Source organism: Polyodon spathula, chromosome 38 (genome assembly GCF_017654505.1).
Source record: "Polyodon spathula isolate WHYD16114869_AA chromosome 38, ASM1765450v1, whole genome shotgun sequence".
In the NCBI taxonomy this organism is placed as follows: Eukaryota; Metazoa; Chordata; class Actinopteri; order Acipenseriformes; family Polyodontidae; genus Polyodon; species Polyodon spathula.
The window spans coordinates 3750761-3764983 of record NC_054571.1 but is presented as its reverse complement, the minus strand read 5'-3'; the positions used below and the strand labels follow the sequence as shown (position 1 = coordinate 3764983).

The window sequence follows — 14223 nt, the reverse complement described above, 5'->3', positions numbered from 1 at the left end:
ATGTCAGCTGCCCAACGTTTCGATATGTTGTACATATCTTTCTCAAGGGAGCGTGTGTTTGAATCAAAACATTGTAGGTATTTATTTATAGGTGTTTGACAGCATGACAATGACTTCTTATTGTTTATATTCAAATACATGATTTATTCTTACATGATGTAATGGTGTTTTTATATATTGTGACATCATGTTTACATTTCTTTAAATCTGTATTAATTCTAATTAACATTAGTTTATATAAACTTATATTTATATTATCATGCAATGCTGGCTCTGAGGATCAGCCTTGATGTGGTCTCCCTAGCGCATCAGCATGCACAACTTTTGAATTAACTTTGTTTTTATTTATTTATTTATTTAAATGTTCTAAATTTATTGGAGTTAATTGGTTCATTCTTTTCTGTTGAGTCCCGCTGGCATCATCGTGTTCAGTCTATTTATCCATTTACTTTCTTTTATTCTTCTATATGTCGCATTGTCTAATTTTAGCTGTTCTAAGACTACAAACTTCACATCATTCCAGTCATGTCCTTGACTGGTGAAGTGCTGTACTATTGGTTCATTCATTGTTTTATTTCTAATTAATAAAAGGTGGTTCTGAATTCTTTTATATAAAGTTGTTCCAGTCTCTCCAACATATTTTATTCCATCACATTTTTCACAGGCTATTCCATAAACAGCATTGCTATTTTTACAGTAGATATTAGTATTTAGTGGATATGTGGTGTTCTTGTGTTTAATTATATTTTTACTTTTGTCCATGTATTTACAAACTTTACATGCACTAGTGCAAGTATTTGTAGAACCTGTTCTGTCAATTATTCTTTTATGTTTACTGTGAATTAAAATATCACCTAAATTAGCTTCTCTTTTGAATGCTACAACTGGGGCCTTAAATACTTTTTTCATTTTTTCTTTATTATGTAGAATACGCAAGTGTTTCCAAACTATCTTCGAAATATTGGGCAAAAGTTTAGAGTACGTCTTTACTAACGGGACTCTCTTGACCTTTTTATCTCTATTTTTATAATCTAGTAGATCATCTCTTTTTAGTTTATCCACTTTTCTTAACTCTGTCTCTATAATTCTTTCTTTGTATCCTCTTTTTTTAGGATTTGTTTTTAATACATGTCTTTGTTTTACACAGTCACTTTCTTTAGAGCATATTCTTCGTATTCTTATTCCTAGCCCCTTTGGGATTGCCCTTTTAGTGTGTATTGGATGTGCAGAGGACATGTGTAAATACTGCTGCATGTCAGTAGGTTTATAGAAGAGGTCAGTCTCAATTGAACCTTCTTCAGGTTTTACTGTGGTATCTAAAAATTCTATTTCTTTTCTTAGCCATCAAAGGTCCACCTTAATATTAGTGTGTATTTGATTTGCCTTATCTTTCTTAATTATGCCACAGTATTTAGATTTTCTTCTGGTTTCACTGTCTTTAAATACAATAACTGAGAAATGGTTATTGTTATATAAACGATTAATTGGATCTTTCTTATTTTTAATAGTTTCTATTGTGCCTTCGTATTTAAAACAGTCCTTATTCTTTAAGTCTGTGTATATGTGTATGGGCCTATTTAGTAGGTCTGCAGCTGCCAGAACTTCTGCCTCTGTAGCCCAAGAATCTATATTGCCGTCACTTCATTTCATTTTTTCAATATGGGTCACTGAACTGAGTCGTAATATTGCTTTCCATTAGTTCTATTAATGTCTAATTGTTCGATGGTCATTTTGTGAACCAAATAAAACCCCACCTAAACATCTAAAGAAACAGTTCCCATCCTTCTCTATTTGAACTGTGTTGTAACCACCATTACAACACAGCTCAAATAGAGCCCAGCTCTTGCTGTAGAACTGACCTCTTGATGCTCAGGAGTCTCCCTTGCTGTAGAACTGCACTGTTCCCAGCTCTCTTGATCACGGTTCCCCTTTTCCCAAAGTAAGTTATTGACCTACAGCAATACAGGTAAAGATAACAATGTGTCTGGAAATAGACTGGCATGTAAAATGTGGAAGAAGGTAAAGTAGAGAGTCAGATTTAAATTACAAGTGTAGCAACTTCCTCTAAACTGATATCAGATCCTCTTACAAAGAGAAGAGGGACAGAGGAAGGGATTTTCATAAACGATAACCTCAGTGTTAGTTAAGAAATGTAGCATTGATTTTGGCATCTAACAGGTGGTTATGCGTATTTCGTTGTTAACCCGTGCTAATGTGATTTCTGCAATAGAGCAATAGAGCAAACCAGTGACACCCCAGGGCAGATTCTGCAGGTTGGGAAATTGTACAGGGTGTAGTTAACCTCAATGGAGAAAAGGAGGTATAAAGGGTTTGTGCGAAAGTGCAGCATTTTAAAAGTTTAAAGGGCATGCCCGATACACACTGGCGAGAGAGGCTGCTAGTAGAGGAATCCATCACGCAAGGAAAAGTTTATATATATATATATATATATATATATATATATATATATATATATCTATATTATATTATATTATGATATATATAATATATTTATTATATATCTATTGTAGTCCCCACAAGGACATTACTGAATCGCTGGAGTCACGTTCGTAAAACAATCCATTCCGGTCCCGTCTCAATGCAAAAGAGTCGATGTGACTTTGCATCTCTCAGAAAGGTACGTGTGTGTTTACTACAGACTCTGAAACGTGTAAGGGATGTGTGTGGTGTGTGTATATATATGGCTATATATATATATATATATATATATATATATATATATATATATATATATGCCATATATATGCCTACAATAGTAAGGAGATCCTGAAATCTCTTCTGTGATGTCCTGCGACGCCCAGATCAGAAACTGTGTTTGCAATGTGTGTGTGTGGCTGTGTTTGCAATGTGTGTGTGTGTGGCTGTGTTTGCAATGTGTGTGTGTGTGCTGTGTTTGCAATGTGTGTGTGTGTGGTGTGTTTGCAATGTGTGTGTGTGTGGCTGTGTTTGCAATGTGTGTGTGTGTGGCTGTGTTTGCAATGTGTGTGTGTGTGGCTGTGTTTGCAATGTGTGTGTGTGTGGCTGTGTTTGCAATGTGTGTGTGTGTGTGTTTGCAATGTGTGTTTTTGCAATGTGTGTGTGTGTGTTTGCAATGTGTTTGCAATGTGTGTGTGTGTGGCTGTGTTTGCAATGTGTGTGTGTGTGGCTGTGTTTGCAATGTGTGTGTGTGTGGCTGTGTTTGCAATGTGTGTGTGTGTGGCAATGTGTTTGCAATGTGTGTGTGTGTGTGCTGTGTTTGCAATGTGTGTGTGTGTGGCTGTGTTTGCAATGTGTGTGTGTGGCTGTGTTTGCAATGTGTGTGTGTGTGGCTGTGTTTGCAATGTGTGTGTGTGTGGCTGTGTTTGCAATGTGTGTGTGTGTGGCTGTGTTTGCAATGTGTTTGCAATGTGTGTGTGTGTGGCTGTGTTTGCAATGTGTGTGTGTGTGGCTGTGTTTGCAATGTGTGTGTGTGTGGCTGTGTTTGCAATGTGTGTGTGTGTGTGTTGTGTTTGCAATGTGTGTGTGTGTGTTGTGTTTGCAATGTGTGTGTGTGTGGCTGTGTTTGCAATGTGTGTGTGTGTGGCTGTGTTTGCAATGTGTGTGTGTGTGGGCTGTGTTTGCAATGTGTGTGTGTGTGGCTGTGTTTGCAATGTGTGTGTGTGTGTGTTTGCAATGTGTGTGTGTGTGGCTGTGTTTGCAATGTGTGTGTGTGGCTGTGTTTGCAATGTGTGTGTGTGTGGCTGTGTTTGCAATGTGTGTGTGTGTGGCTGTGTTTGCAATGTGTGTGTGTGTGTTTGCAATGTGTGTGTGTGTGTGTGTGTTTGCAATGTGTGTGTGTGTGGCTGTGTTTGCAATGTGTGTGTGTGGCTGTGTTTGCAATGTGTGTGTGTGTGGCTGTGTTTGCAATGTGTGTGTGTGTGGCTGTGTTTGCAATGTGTGTGTGTGTGGCTGTGTTTGCAATGTGTGTGTGTGTGGCTGTGTTTGCAATGTGTGTGTGTGTGGCTGTGTTTGCAATGTGTGTGTGTGTGGCTGTGTTTGCAATGTGTGTGTGTGTGGCTGTGTTTGCAATGTGTGTGTGTGTGGCAATGTGTGTGTGTGTGGCTGTGTTTGCAATGTGTGTGTGTGTGGCTGTGTTTGCAATGTGTGTGTGTGTGGCTGTGTTTGCAATGTGTGTGTGTGTGGCTGTGTTTGCAATGTGTGTGTGTGGCTGTGTTTGCAATGTGTGTGTGTGTGTGGCTGTGTTTGCAATGTGTGTGTGTGTGGCTGTGTTTGCAATGTGTGTGTGTGTGGCTGTGTTTGCAATGTGTGTGTGTGTGGCTGTGTTTGCAATGTGTGTGTGTGTGGCTGTGTTTGCAATGTGTGTGTGTGTGGCTGTGTTTGCAATGTGTGTGTGTGTGGCTGTGTTTGCAATGTGTGTGTGTGTGGCTGTGTTTGCAATGTGTGTGTGTGTGGCTGTGTTTGCAATGTGTGTGTGTGTGCTGTGTTTGCAATGTGTGTGTGTGTGTGTGTGGCTGTGTTTGCAATGTGTGTGTGTGTGGCTGTGTTTGCAATGTGTGTGTGCTGTGTTTGCAATGTGTGTGTGTGTGTTTTCAATGTGTGTGTGTGTTGCAATGTGTGTGTGTGTGGCTGTGTTTGCAATGTGTGTGTGTGTGGCTGTGTTTGCAATGTGTGTGTGTGTGGCTGTGTTTGCAATGTGTGTGTGTGTGGCTGTGTTTGCAATGTGTGTGTGTGTGGCTGTGTTTGCAATGTGTGTGTGTGTGTGTGTGTGTGTGGCTGTGTTTGCAATGTGTGTGTGTGTGGCTGTGTTTGCAATGTGTGTGTGTGTGGCTGTGTTTGCAATGTGTGTGTGCTGTGTTTGCAATGTGTGTGTGTGTGGCTGTGTTTGCAATGTGTGTGTGTGTGGCTGTGTTTGCAATGTGTGTGTGTGTGGCTGTGTTTGCAATGCAATGTGTGTGTGTGTGTGTTTGCAATGTGTGTGTGTGTGGCTGTGTTTGCAATGTGTGTGTGTGGCTGTGTTTGCAATGTGTGTGTTTGCAATGTGTGTGTGTGTGGCTGTGTTTGCAATGTGTGTGTGTGTGGGTGTGTGTGTGTGTGTGTGTGTGTGTGTGTGTGTGTGTGTGTGGCTGTGTTTGCTGTGTTTGCAATGTGTGTGTGTGTGGCTGTGTTTGCAATGTGTGTGTGTGTGTGTTTGCAATGTGTGTGTGTGTGGCTGTGTTTGTGTGTGGCAATGTGTGTGTGTGTGGCTGTGTTTGCAATGTGTGTGTGTGTGGCTGTGTTTGTGTGTGTGTGTGGCTGTGTTTGCAATGTGTGTGTGTGTGGCTGTTTTGCAATGTGTGTGTGTGTGTGTGTTTGCAATGTGTGTTGTGCTGTGTTTGCAATGTGTGTGTGTGTGGCTGTGTTTGCAATGTGTGTGTGTGTGTGGCTGTGTTTGCAATGTGTGTTTGCAATGTGTGTGTGTGTGGCTGTGTTTGCAATGTGTGTGTGTGTGGCTGTGTTTGCAATGTGTGTGTGTGTGGCTGTGTTTGCAATGTGTGTGTGTGTGGCTGTGTTTGCAATGTGTGTGTGTGGCTGTGTGCAATGTGTGTGTGTGTGGCTGTGTTTGCAATGTGTGTGTGTGTGGCTGTGTTTGCAATGTGTGTGTGTGTGGCTGTGTTTGCAATGTGTGTGTGTGGCTGTGTTTGCAATGTGTTGTGCAATGTGTGTGTGTGGCTGTGTTTGCAATGTGTGTGTGTGTGGCTGTGTTTGCAATGTGTGTGTGTGTGGCTGTGTTTGCAATGTGTGTGTGTGTGGCTGTGTTTGCAATGTGTGTGTGTGTGGCTGTGTTTGCAATGTGTGTGTGTGTGGCTGTGTTTGCAATGTGTGTGTGTGTGGCTGTGTTTGCAATGTGTGTGTGTGTGGCTGTGTTTGCAATGTGTGTGTGTGTGGCTGTGTTTGCAATGTGTGTGTGTGTGGCTGTGTTTGCAATGTGTGTGTGTGGCAATGTGTTGTGTGTGTGTGCAATGTGTGTGTGTGTGGCTGTGTTTGCAATGTGTGTGTGTGGCTGTGTTTGCAATGTGTGTGTGTGTGGCTGTGTTTGCAATGTGTGTGTGTGGGCTGTGTTTGCAATGTGTGTGTGTGTGGCTGTGTTTGCATGCGTTTTGATTAACGAATTCTCCTTATGCAGTCATTGAGACAGAAAGTGATATACGTGACCTGCGACAATTAAACTTTTTAGCGAGACATGTGTTTATTAACGACCTCATCGACTCAACTCCAGATCATTAACTGATTGAGTTAATTAACAAATTCTTTGAAAATCACTTGCTTCGAAAGCTGTCCTTGCTATACTGCGAGTTCCATACAACAACACTGACTTTTGAAAATCCCGCTCAAACTGTATTTAAATTTTGTTATACAATATTTCTACATTTCCGCGGTGTGCCGTTGCTAAGCAACCTGTAGTAAAGTGGTAATATTTGTTATTAATTTGAAGAAGAGAAAATGACCTTTTCAAGATATTTAGTAAATAAGTTTTTTTTTTTTTCCCAGTATGATCTCTAGAACACGTCTCATACAAAGCAACAAAGCACCAAAGTCTACAACAGTTGGCCATTATTCTACAGTACAGGTTTACTGCATAACTTCAGCCCATGTAAAAGTGTGATGGGAATGTGCTTTTGCAGACGGGGGGATGTTTGCATTCAGCAGCTGCGTGTTTAGTGCCTGAGCCACCAGCAATTCAGGGAGCTGACAGCTGCGGCAGAGTTCATCAAATGCGTTCTTGTTAGTAAATACAAAAGTGACGTTCAGTACCGGATTTGTGTCTTTTACTTAAAGAAGAACTGCACACATTGGAGGGATGTATTAAAATAGATGTGCGTCTGGGCGGAACCCTGCTCAAACACGCAGATAATAATCTTAAACAGAAAGAAACCTCTCAGTTGCGAAAACACAAAATGCGTGAATGTTCACATAATTAAGAACCAAGCTCTGACACATTACTGAGGCTCTAAGGGGCGCTAAACTTTATGGTGCACTGTAGTGGTGTGTGGGGAGTGTATGATGAACGACACGGCAGTTCGGGAGTTGTAATAAAGCTCAGAGCTTTATCTGTGTCCTTAGTGTAGGTATTTGCATTTGACAATGAATATTTACAATGGTGCAGCAGGGGCAGAGCATACAGGTATGACTGGAGCTCCGCGTCCGTGCCTCGAACCTCTTCTCTGGCTGGGTCTCTGCGGCAGCTCTTTTAGTCCCCCTGGGTTTTATTTCTATCTCGCTCCTGCACCAAACTCTCCCCGACCAGACCAAACGACTCAACTGCACCGTTTCCTAATATATACCAGTCCCCTTCCCTTTAATCCGCCACAAACAATCGCTACTCGACCAGCTGTTGCTGTAATCCCGGTGTTAATTTGTCAGGAACTCGGTACACCTGTGCAGCTGACCTCCCCAAGATGGCTGTGTCAACCAGACTATATACCTGCTGTATGTGCCATCTTGTTGAGGTCACGTCATTCAGTCCATCTAGCGCCTTACGTGCACGATAATTAAAATTAGTGTGCACGTTGATGATTGGTGTATTTAATAAGGCAATTTTATTCATTATCATGCGTGATACTTAGTATATTATGGAGCGCACTAAATTGAGTGCTTGTTAAAGTGAGCATTAATTAGTGCGTATGGAAACCAGGCTTTAAACACTGATACTGATAGGCGTGCTATTTAAACCTAAGGATATTGGTGTTCTAGAAAGAGTGCAAAGAACAGCAACCAGAATTATTCTGGGTTTAAAAGGCATGTCATCTGCAGACAGGCTAAAAGAATTCAGACTATTCAGTTTTGAGCAAAGAACACGACACAGTGATCTGATTCAAGCATTCAAAATTATTGACTATGTCGACCCAGGGGACTTTTTCGACTTGAAAAAAGAAACAAGGACCAGGGGTTACAAATGGAGAACAGATAAAGGGGCATTCAGAACAGATAATAGGATGAGATTCTGGGATCAATAAGCTACTAACAACCAAACGAGCAAGATGGACCGAATGGCCTCCTCTCGTTTGTAAACTTTCTTATGTTCTTGTTGTGGGCTGGAAACTATCTGGAATCTTGGAAGCATTACTTTCATACAGAAGCAGAAAATGAAGTGAGACGTATGAGAAGAAGGGAGCACATTTTCAGACCCCAGCAAACTCTCCTAGGGCTGTATTTTCTATTATTTTGGCCTGTCAGATTTGTGCTGTGTACTGAGCAACTAAGGCTACTGTAGCTTTAATTGGAAGACCACTAGCTCTGTGACATTGCTCTTCAACTGCCAAAGTAAGCTTGTGTCTTTGGCTCTGCTTCTTCAGATCGGGGTGAAATTCATTTTCTACATCGTGATGGGGTTATTCGCAAGGCAACCCCAGCCCGAAAAATCAGTCAACCCCAATCTTATAGGATCCACCCTAGCCCGATGGGGTCATATTTAGGGCTGGGCTCCTAACATATATAACACAAACCTAACGTTCAAGCAGGGACAACACAAGTTACAGGTAAAATCAACAAGCAACACACTATGTTTTTTTTTTTTTTTACACAAGTCTATGTTTACATGTATATCTACTCTTTCTTTTACACAAAAGTTTGGAACTATGGCATGAATTTATCAGACGTTTTGTACACTATTTTAGCGGATAACCAATAAGCAGCAATCAAGGAAATAAAGAACATACCACGATCAAAAAACACTCACGCTGCTTTTCGCCTCACCATTTTACCAACTAAGTGCACATACACACGCCGTGCAAATATGGGAATTGAAACGTCGTCTGTTACTCATGTTTGATTTACACACAGCTAGTGGCTAATGTAGTGGACAACAATTAATTAAATGACTGTGGTCTTTAGAGCCATTGCTGTCTCTTAGATCAGTTGACTGGTTTGTTTCTCATAAGGGACAATTAATTACAACTTTGACAAAATCCCAGAACATCCTTTCCCCCCATGTGTAGAACATACAGCAGTGGCCCTTTGCTGTTTAATATAACGATTAGTGATTTAGCTGATGATATTTTAGTAGGATCTAAGGTATCGGTGGGTTTGTTTGCTGATGATGGGGTTATTTACAAAAGACACAAACAAATTGAAATAGTTAGGAGGGAACTGCAGGGGGCAATGAATAGTCTGGAAAAGTGGTGTAATAAATGGGGCTTTAAAAATTCAGTAACAAAGACAGAGGTACTGCTGTTTTCACATAGAAGAGAACAGGGGAATGTGAGAATAGTATACTTAAAGAAGTGGGAGAATTCAGATACTTGGGAGTGTGCTTTGATAAGAAATTGAGTCGGGAAAAACAAATAAATACCAGCATATTTAAATGTAAAGCTTAATATAATATAAATGCTTAATATTCTAAGAAATATTTCAGGGATGAGCTGGGGAGCGAACAAAGCTAGCATGGTGATGATGATATACAGAGGGTTCATTAGGAGAGTAATAAACTATGGAAGTCAGATCCGTGTAAAAGTAAGATTTAAAAACTGGATAACATTCCCGCTAATGCAATAAGGGTGTGTGTAGGAGCTAGTAATGCTCTGCAAGTGTTGGTAAATGAGATGCCACTGGAATGAAGGAGAGATGGATAATGGAAAGGAATTGGTGTTAATGTGAACTGTTACCCGAGTGGTTAGTAGACAAACCAATCTGTTGTGTAGATTTAAGTGAGCAAGTGAAAAAAGGTGGGGGGGAAAAAACTGGAATTGAAAAGAAAGTCAAGCTTTTGTAAAGGACAAGAGTAAAGAGGCACTGTGTGTATTTACAGATGGATCCAAGGACCCAAAAACCAGACGAGTGGCAATGGCGTACAATAGTCGAGAAGTGGAGATATGTCAAAGAGCCAGGCTGTCTGACCATTTATCAGTATATGTAGCAGAAATGGTAGCGATTTCTATTTGCAATAATTAAAATCGAAAACCCTAAAAAAGCAATCATTTTTCCGGACTCGTTAAGTGTGCTAATAGCATTAAAAGGAGATTTGGGTAACTTATGATGTTGAGGTAAGTTTCCCGCTAAAGTGACTCTCAGACTGTATTGTTTTGATATAAAATGATTTTAAAAACTATTTTTAAACAAGAATTATAATAGTAGTAGATAATATTAATAAAAAAGACATGGAAAAGCCGACAAAGATTTATTATTCTGCTATACATTTTAACACAGTTTCACTTCGTTGTTCTCCACATGGACACATTACCTCAGAGTACTGTAAATGTGCTGTCATGTATTTTGTTTAAATAAAAAGCAAATGCCTTTTTTTAATGCGAACAAAAAAAAAATGTTTAAATGTGTTTTTATTGAAGGAAATTGAAGAAACTAGTTTTCTCTTTGTGAAAATGGTGGTTGCAGTCTGCCGCAGAACACTGCACCATGCTGTTACTAGCTATACTTTGATTTATATTAAAATACAACCTCTTACTATACAATTATACAGATGTTTTACAACGCACTAATTACTGTTACTATAGACTGGCCTGTTTGTTTGGAGCCACCTAGCAACAATCGCCGTGGATGTGCTGAAGAGCCGCATTGCTGCTGATACCCTAGCGCAGGATTCCAGTCTAGTAGGGTTTGTTGTGTTTTGTGTTCACAGGTTCCGGACCTCGCAACCTGCCTGAATGGGTTATTCCATGTGTCGTGCTTGCTCTGCTGGGTCTCACAGCAGTGCTGATTTTAGCTGTGGGCTTCAAAAGAAATCCGAAGAGAGTTTTAAGTGAAGGCAGGTAACCTTTTCCCACACCTTGTTAAACATCTCCAAATAGGGCAGCTTCTACAGTTTAACTTAATGATAACGGTTTATGAACTGTCCTGTTTGGCTACTGGCTTGCTGGCATGAGGGTGACTTTTGTGCCCACAGGGTTAACAAAGAAGTTTTTTTGGCAAAAAAGGGAGCAATTCATCCCTTGGCAGACTGGAGGATAGTCGAGCACCGAGAGACAGCGAGAGAAACTAACCCTCCCCACTGGTAATGCAGCCTATGGGCGGCCCGGCAACCAGCAGATTCGAGCCGGGAAGGGCATAGCGCCCTGCACTGAAGGGAGTAGCTCCTAGTAAAACCTGGAATATGGGAAACTGCTATGCAACAGGAGTCTTATTTCTGTCCCTGTAACTTAGTGTAGTGCCAGGTTTCTTTCAAACCTGCATGTCAGATCTATATAGGCAATGGAGCGAACAAGAGATCAGGGTTTTTTTTACAAATATAAGTGATCCCGTTTCTGAATATACAGAATATGTGAGTTCAGTTTGCACTTGAAAAGCCACGGAATGAAATTACACAAGCAAGGCATTTTTTTTAAATTCGCAGATAGTTAACAGCTAAGATGCTGAAATGAAATCCCTGATGAGAGGGATTTAATTAATCTGGGTTCCTGCCTGTGGCTCTTGCAGCAAGTAGCCAAGCTGGGCTAAAAAAAAAAAAGAGAACGATTCAGAAATAAAAAAAAAATAAATTAAAAAAACATAGTAAATTCAATGACAAGGGTTTTGCCGAGAAGTCTTTCTCAGTGTCTTCAGTGAAAATTCAGTGTCACTCTCTCAAATCCACATCTGGTCGAAACGCCTGTCGCTGGATTTATAAAGGTTCTTTTGGTATCTGTAAAAATCAGCAGGGACCTGCAGGGCTGGCCTTTGTCCTCCAGGGGGTGGTGTGGAGCTCCTGGGTGTAAAGAGACGATTGGCTTGGAGACTGGAGGACACCCCACTGACCTTCAGCTCTCCAGAGCTGTTGAGGGGAGTGTCGCGGGGGGGTGGGGGTGGTAATTAGACTTTCTAAAATCTGGGAGTAAAAACAATATTGACACATCTTTTGTAAACGCCCCCCCCTCAAAAAAACAAAACACTGATTCAAACTGAAAGGCTTTCATAAACCAGGCCCAGTGTAGAGTCACGAGAGGTGCTGACTGTCCATGTCTTTATTTAAAGGTTTCATGTTGTCCCAAACCTCGGATGAAGCCGAGTACACAGAGATAAAGCCACATCAGCCTTCCGCAGAGAATCAACAGGTCAGTCCCACTGCTGAACAGCCAGGGCTCGCTCACAATCTGGGCTGTATAAAAACAGGTATTTATGGGTTTCAATATTAAACGTAATTATTAAAGCAGAAGAAAATGCATCATCACATTCAAAACATTAATTTTGCTCTACTGTTATTATGCAACAAATGTTCCTAAATATTTAAATGCTTACCTGAAAAAAACAATCAACGCTAAATTTGTAGACTATTTCATTTTTGTTTTATGTTCACCTTTTAAAGACATTCTACTCTCACCATCAGTGAATTATCAAACAAAATAAAAACAGGAATAAATAACAGAAATGTCTCCTTCCTGTACTGGACAGTGATCTTTAGCAGAAATATTCCTGATTTTTGCTGCAGCTGGAGTCTTTTTCGTTGAATATATTTTAAAGAAATGGTGCCGCTCTGTGCAGTGTGTGTTCAATCATTTACTGGAAGCAAATTAAGCTGGCTGCCAGGTTCCTGAATGCAGTGGAGCAGGCAATGCGTCAATCAGGCAAACGTCTGTAGTATTTTACACAATTCTTTCACAGGGAGCTACGTATTACACAGCATGTATGTTTCTCAGTGCTGGGAGGCTGCCTCTAATCGTGTTGAGAGGGTGTTTTCATTCTCTTGCACTCTTTGTATGACAGACCCTCCTCCCTCGACACTTACAAACATATTATCAAGTCAGTAAAGCTAAATAAAAAACAGAAGTTGATATTAGCTGCTGCTAATAGGTTCCAATGGGGGACATGAATTTTAATGCACTTCTCTCAATGCATATATTGCCATATCATGTTCACATGCATATTTTCAGTTGCACTTGAAGGTTATTATGATCATTTGTTCTGGCTCCTTGCATTTCAGTAATAAACGGTTCTCATTCATTGTTGTTACCTGTCAGAAATTGTTAGGAAGTTGGTTGCAGACTGTCACTGTTTTTCATTGCTTGCCTGTGCTTTACCAGACCTCTCTGTGCTTTACAATGCTTCTCTATGCTTTACTACACCTCTCTGTGCTTTACAATGCTTCCCTATGCTTTACCAGACCTCTCTGTGCTTTACAATGCTTCCCTATGCTTTACCAGACCTCTCTGTGCTTTACAATGCTTCCCTATGCTTTACCAGACCTCTCTGTGCTTTACAATGCTTCCCTATGCTTTACCAGACCTCTCTGTGCTTTACAATGCTTCCCTGTGCTTTACCAGACCTCTCTGTGCTTTACAATGCTTCCCTATGCTTTACCAGACCTCTCTGTGCTTTACAATGCTTCCCTATGCTTTACCAGACCTCTCTGTGCTTTACAATGCTTCCCTATGCTTTACCAGACCTCTCTGTGCTTTACAATGCTTCCCTATGCTTTACCAGACCTCTCTGTGCTTTACAATGCTTCCCTATGCTTTACCAGACCTCTCTGTGCTTTACAATGCTTCCCTATGCTTTACCAGACCTCTCTGTGCTTTACAATGCTTCCCTATGCTTTACCAGACCTCTCTGTGCTTTACAATGCTTCCCTATGCTTTACCAGACCTCTCTGTGCTTTACAATGCTTCCCTATGCTTTACTTTACCTGCTTCTGTGCTTTACAATGCTTCCCTATGCTTTACACTTCCCTAGCTTTACCTCTCTCTGTGCTTTACAATGCTTCCCTATGCTTTACCAGACCTCTCTGTGCTTTACAATGCTTCCCTATGCTTTACCAGACCTCTCTGTGCTTTACAATGCTTCCCTATGCTTTACCAGACCTCTCTGTGCTTTACAATGCTTCCCTATGCTTTACCAGACCTCTCTGTGCTTTACAATGCTTCCACTGGCTAGAATCCCCTTTAAGGAAGCCAGATAATGCAGCCTTTGTTTTTTTTTTTCTCCTAACAGGACATACAAGAACTGGCTGCAAGTCAGCAAGCGAAAGCCAAACTGACCACTGTTTACATCGAAATCCCCCTGAAAACAGGCTACGACGAGATCCGCCCAGCGAGATCCCAGAATGCACTGTGCTGAGCAAGGAAGCAGGTGGCTTAATTTAACAGCAGGCCTACAGCTGCTCCCATCCTGAGTCACGCAAGTAGAGAGGAACCTCAAGAGGAACGGAGGACAGTTTGGGATCAGGAGTCCCGTTTTACATTAGAGTGCTCGTTAAACTGGTTAACACAATGTTTACCACTTAGAGAAAATACAAAACATAGCTAAAAAAATACAACTCAT

General features: G+C 41.0%; 1 protein-coding gene across 1 annotated transcript in view; it reads left to right on the top strand.

Moving 5' to 3' along the window:
* LOC121304503 (SLAM family member 7-like) overlaps window positions 1–14198 on the top strand; it is a 30041-nt gene extending 15843 nt beyond the window's left edge. The window contains exons 5-6 of the mRNA XM_041235669.1: window positions 10613–12020; window positions 13894–14198. Of these exons, the coding sequence (XP_041091603.1) occupies window positions 10613–10746 (134 nt within the window). The 3' untranslated portion in view covers window positions 10747–12020; window positions 13894–14198. The remainder of the gene's footprint in view (window positions 1–10612; window positions 12021–13893) is intronic.
* The last annotated feature ends 25 nt before the right edge of the window (window positions 14199–14223 follow it).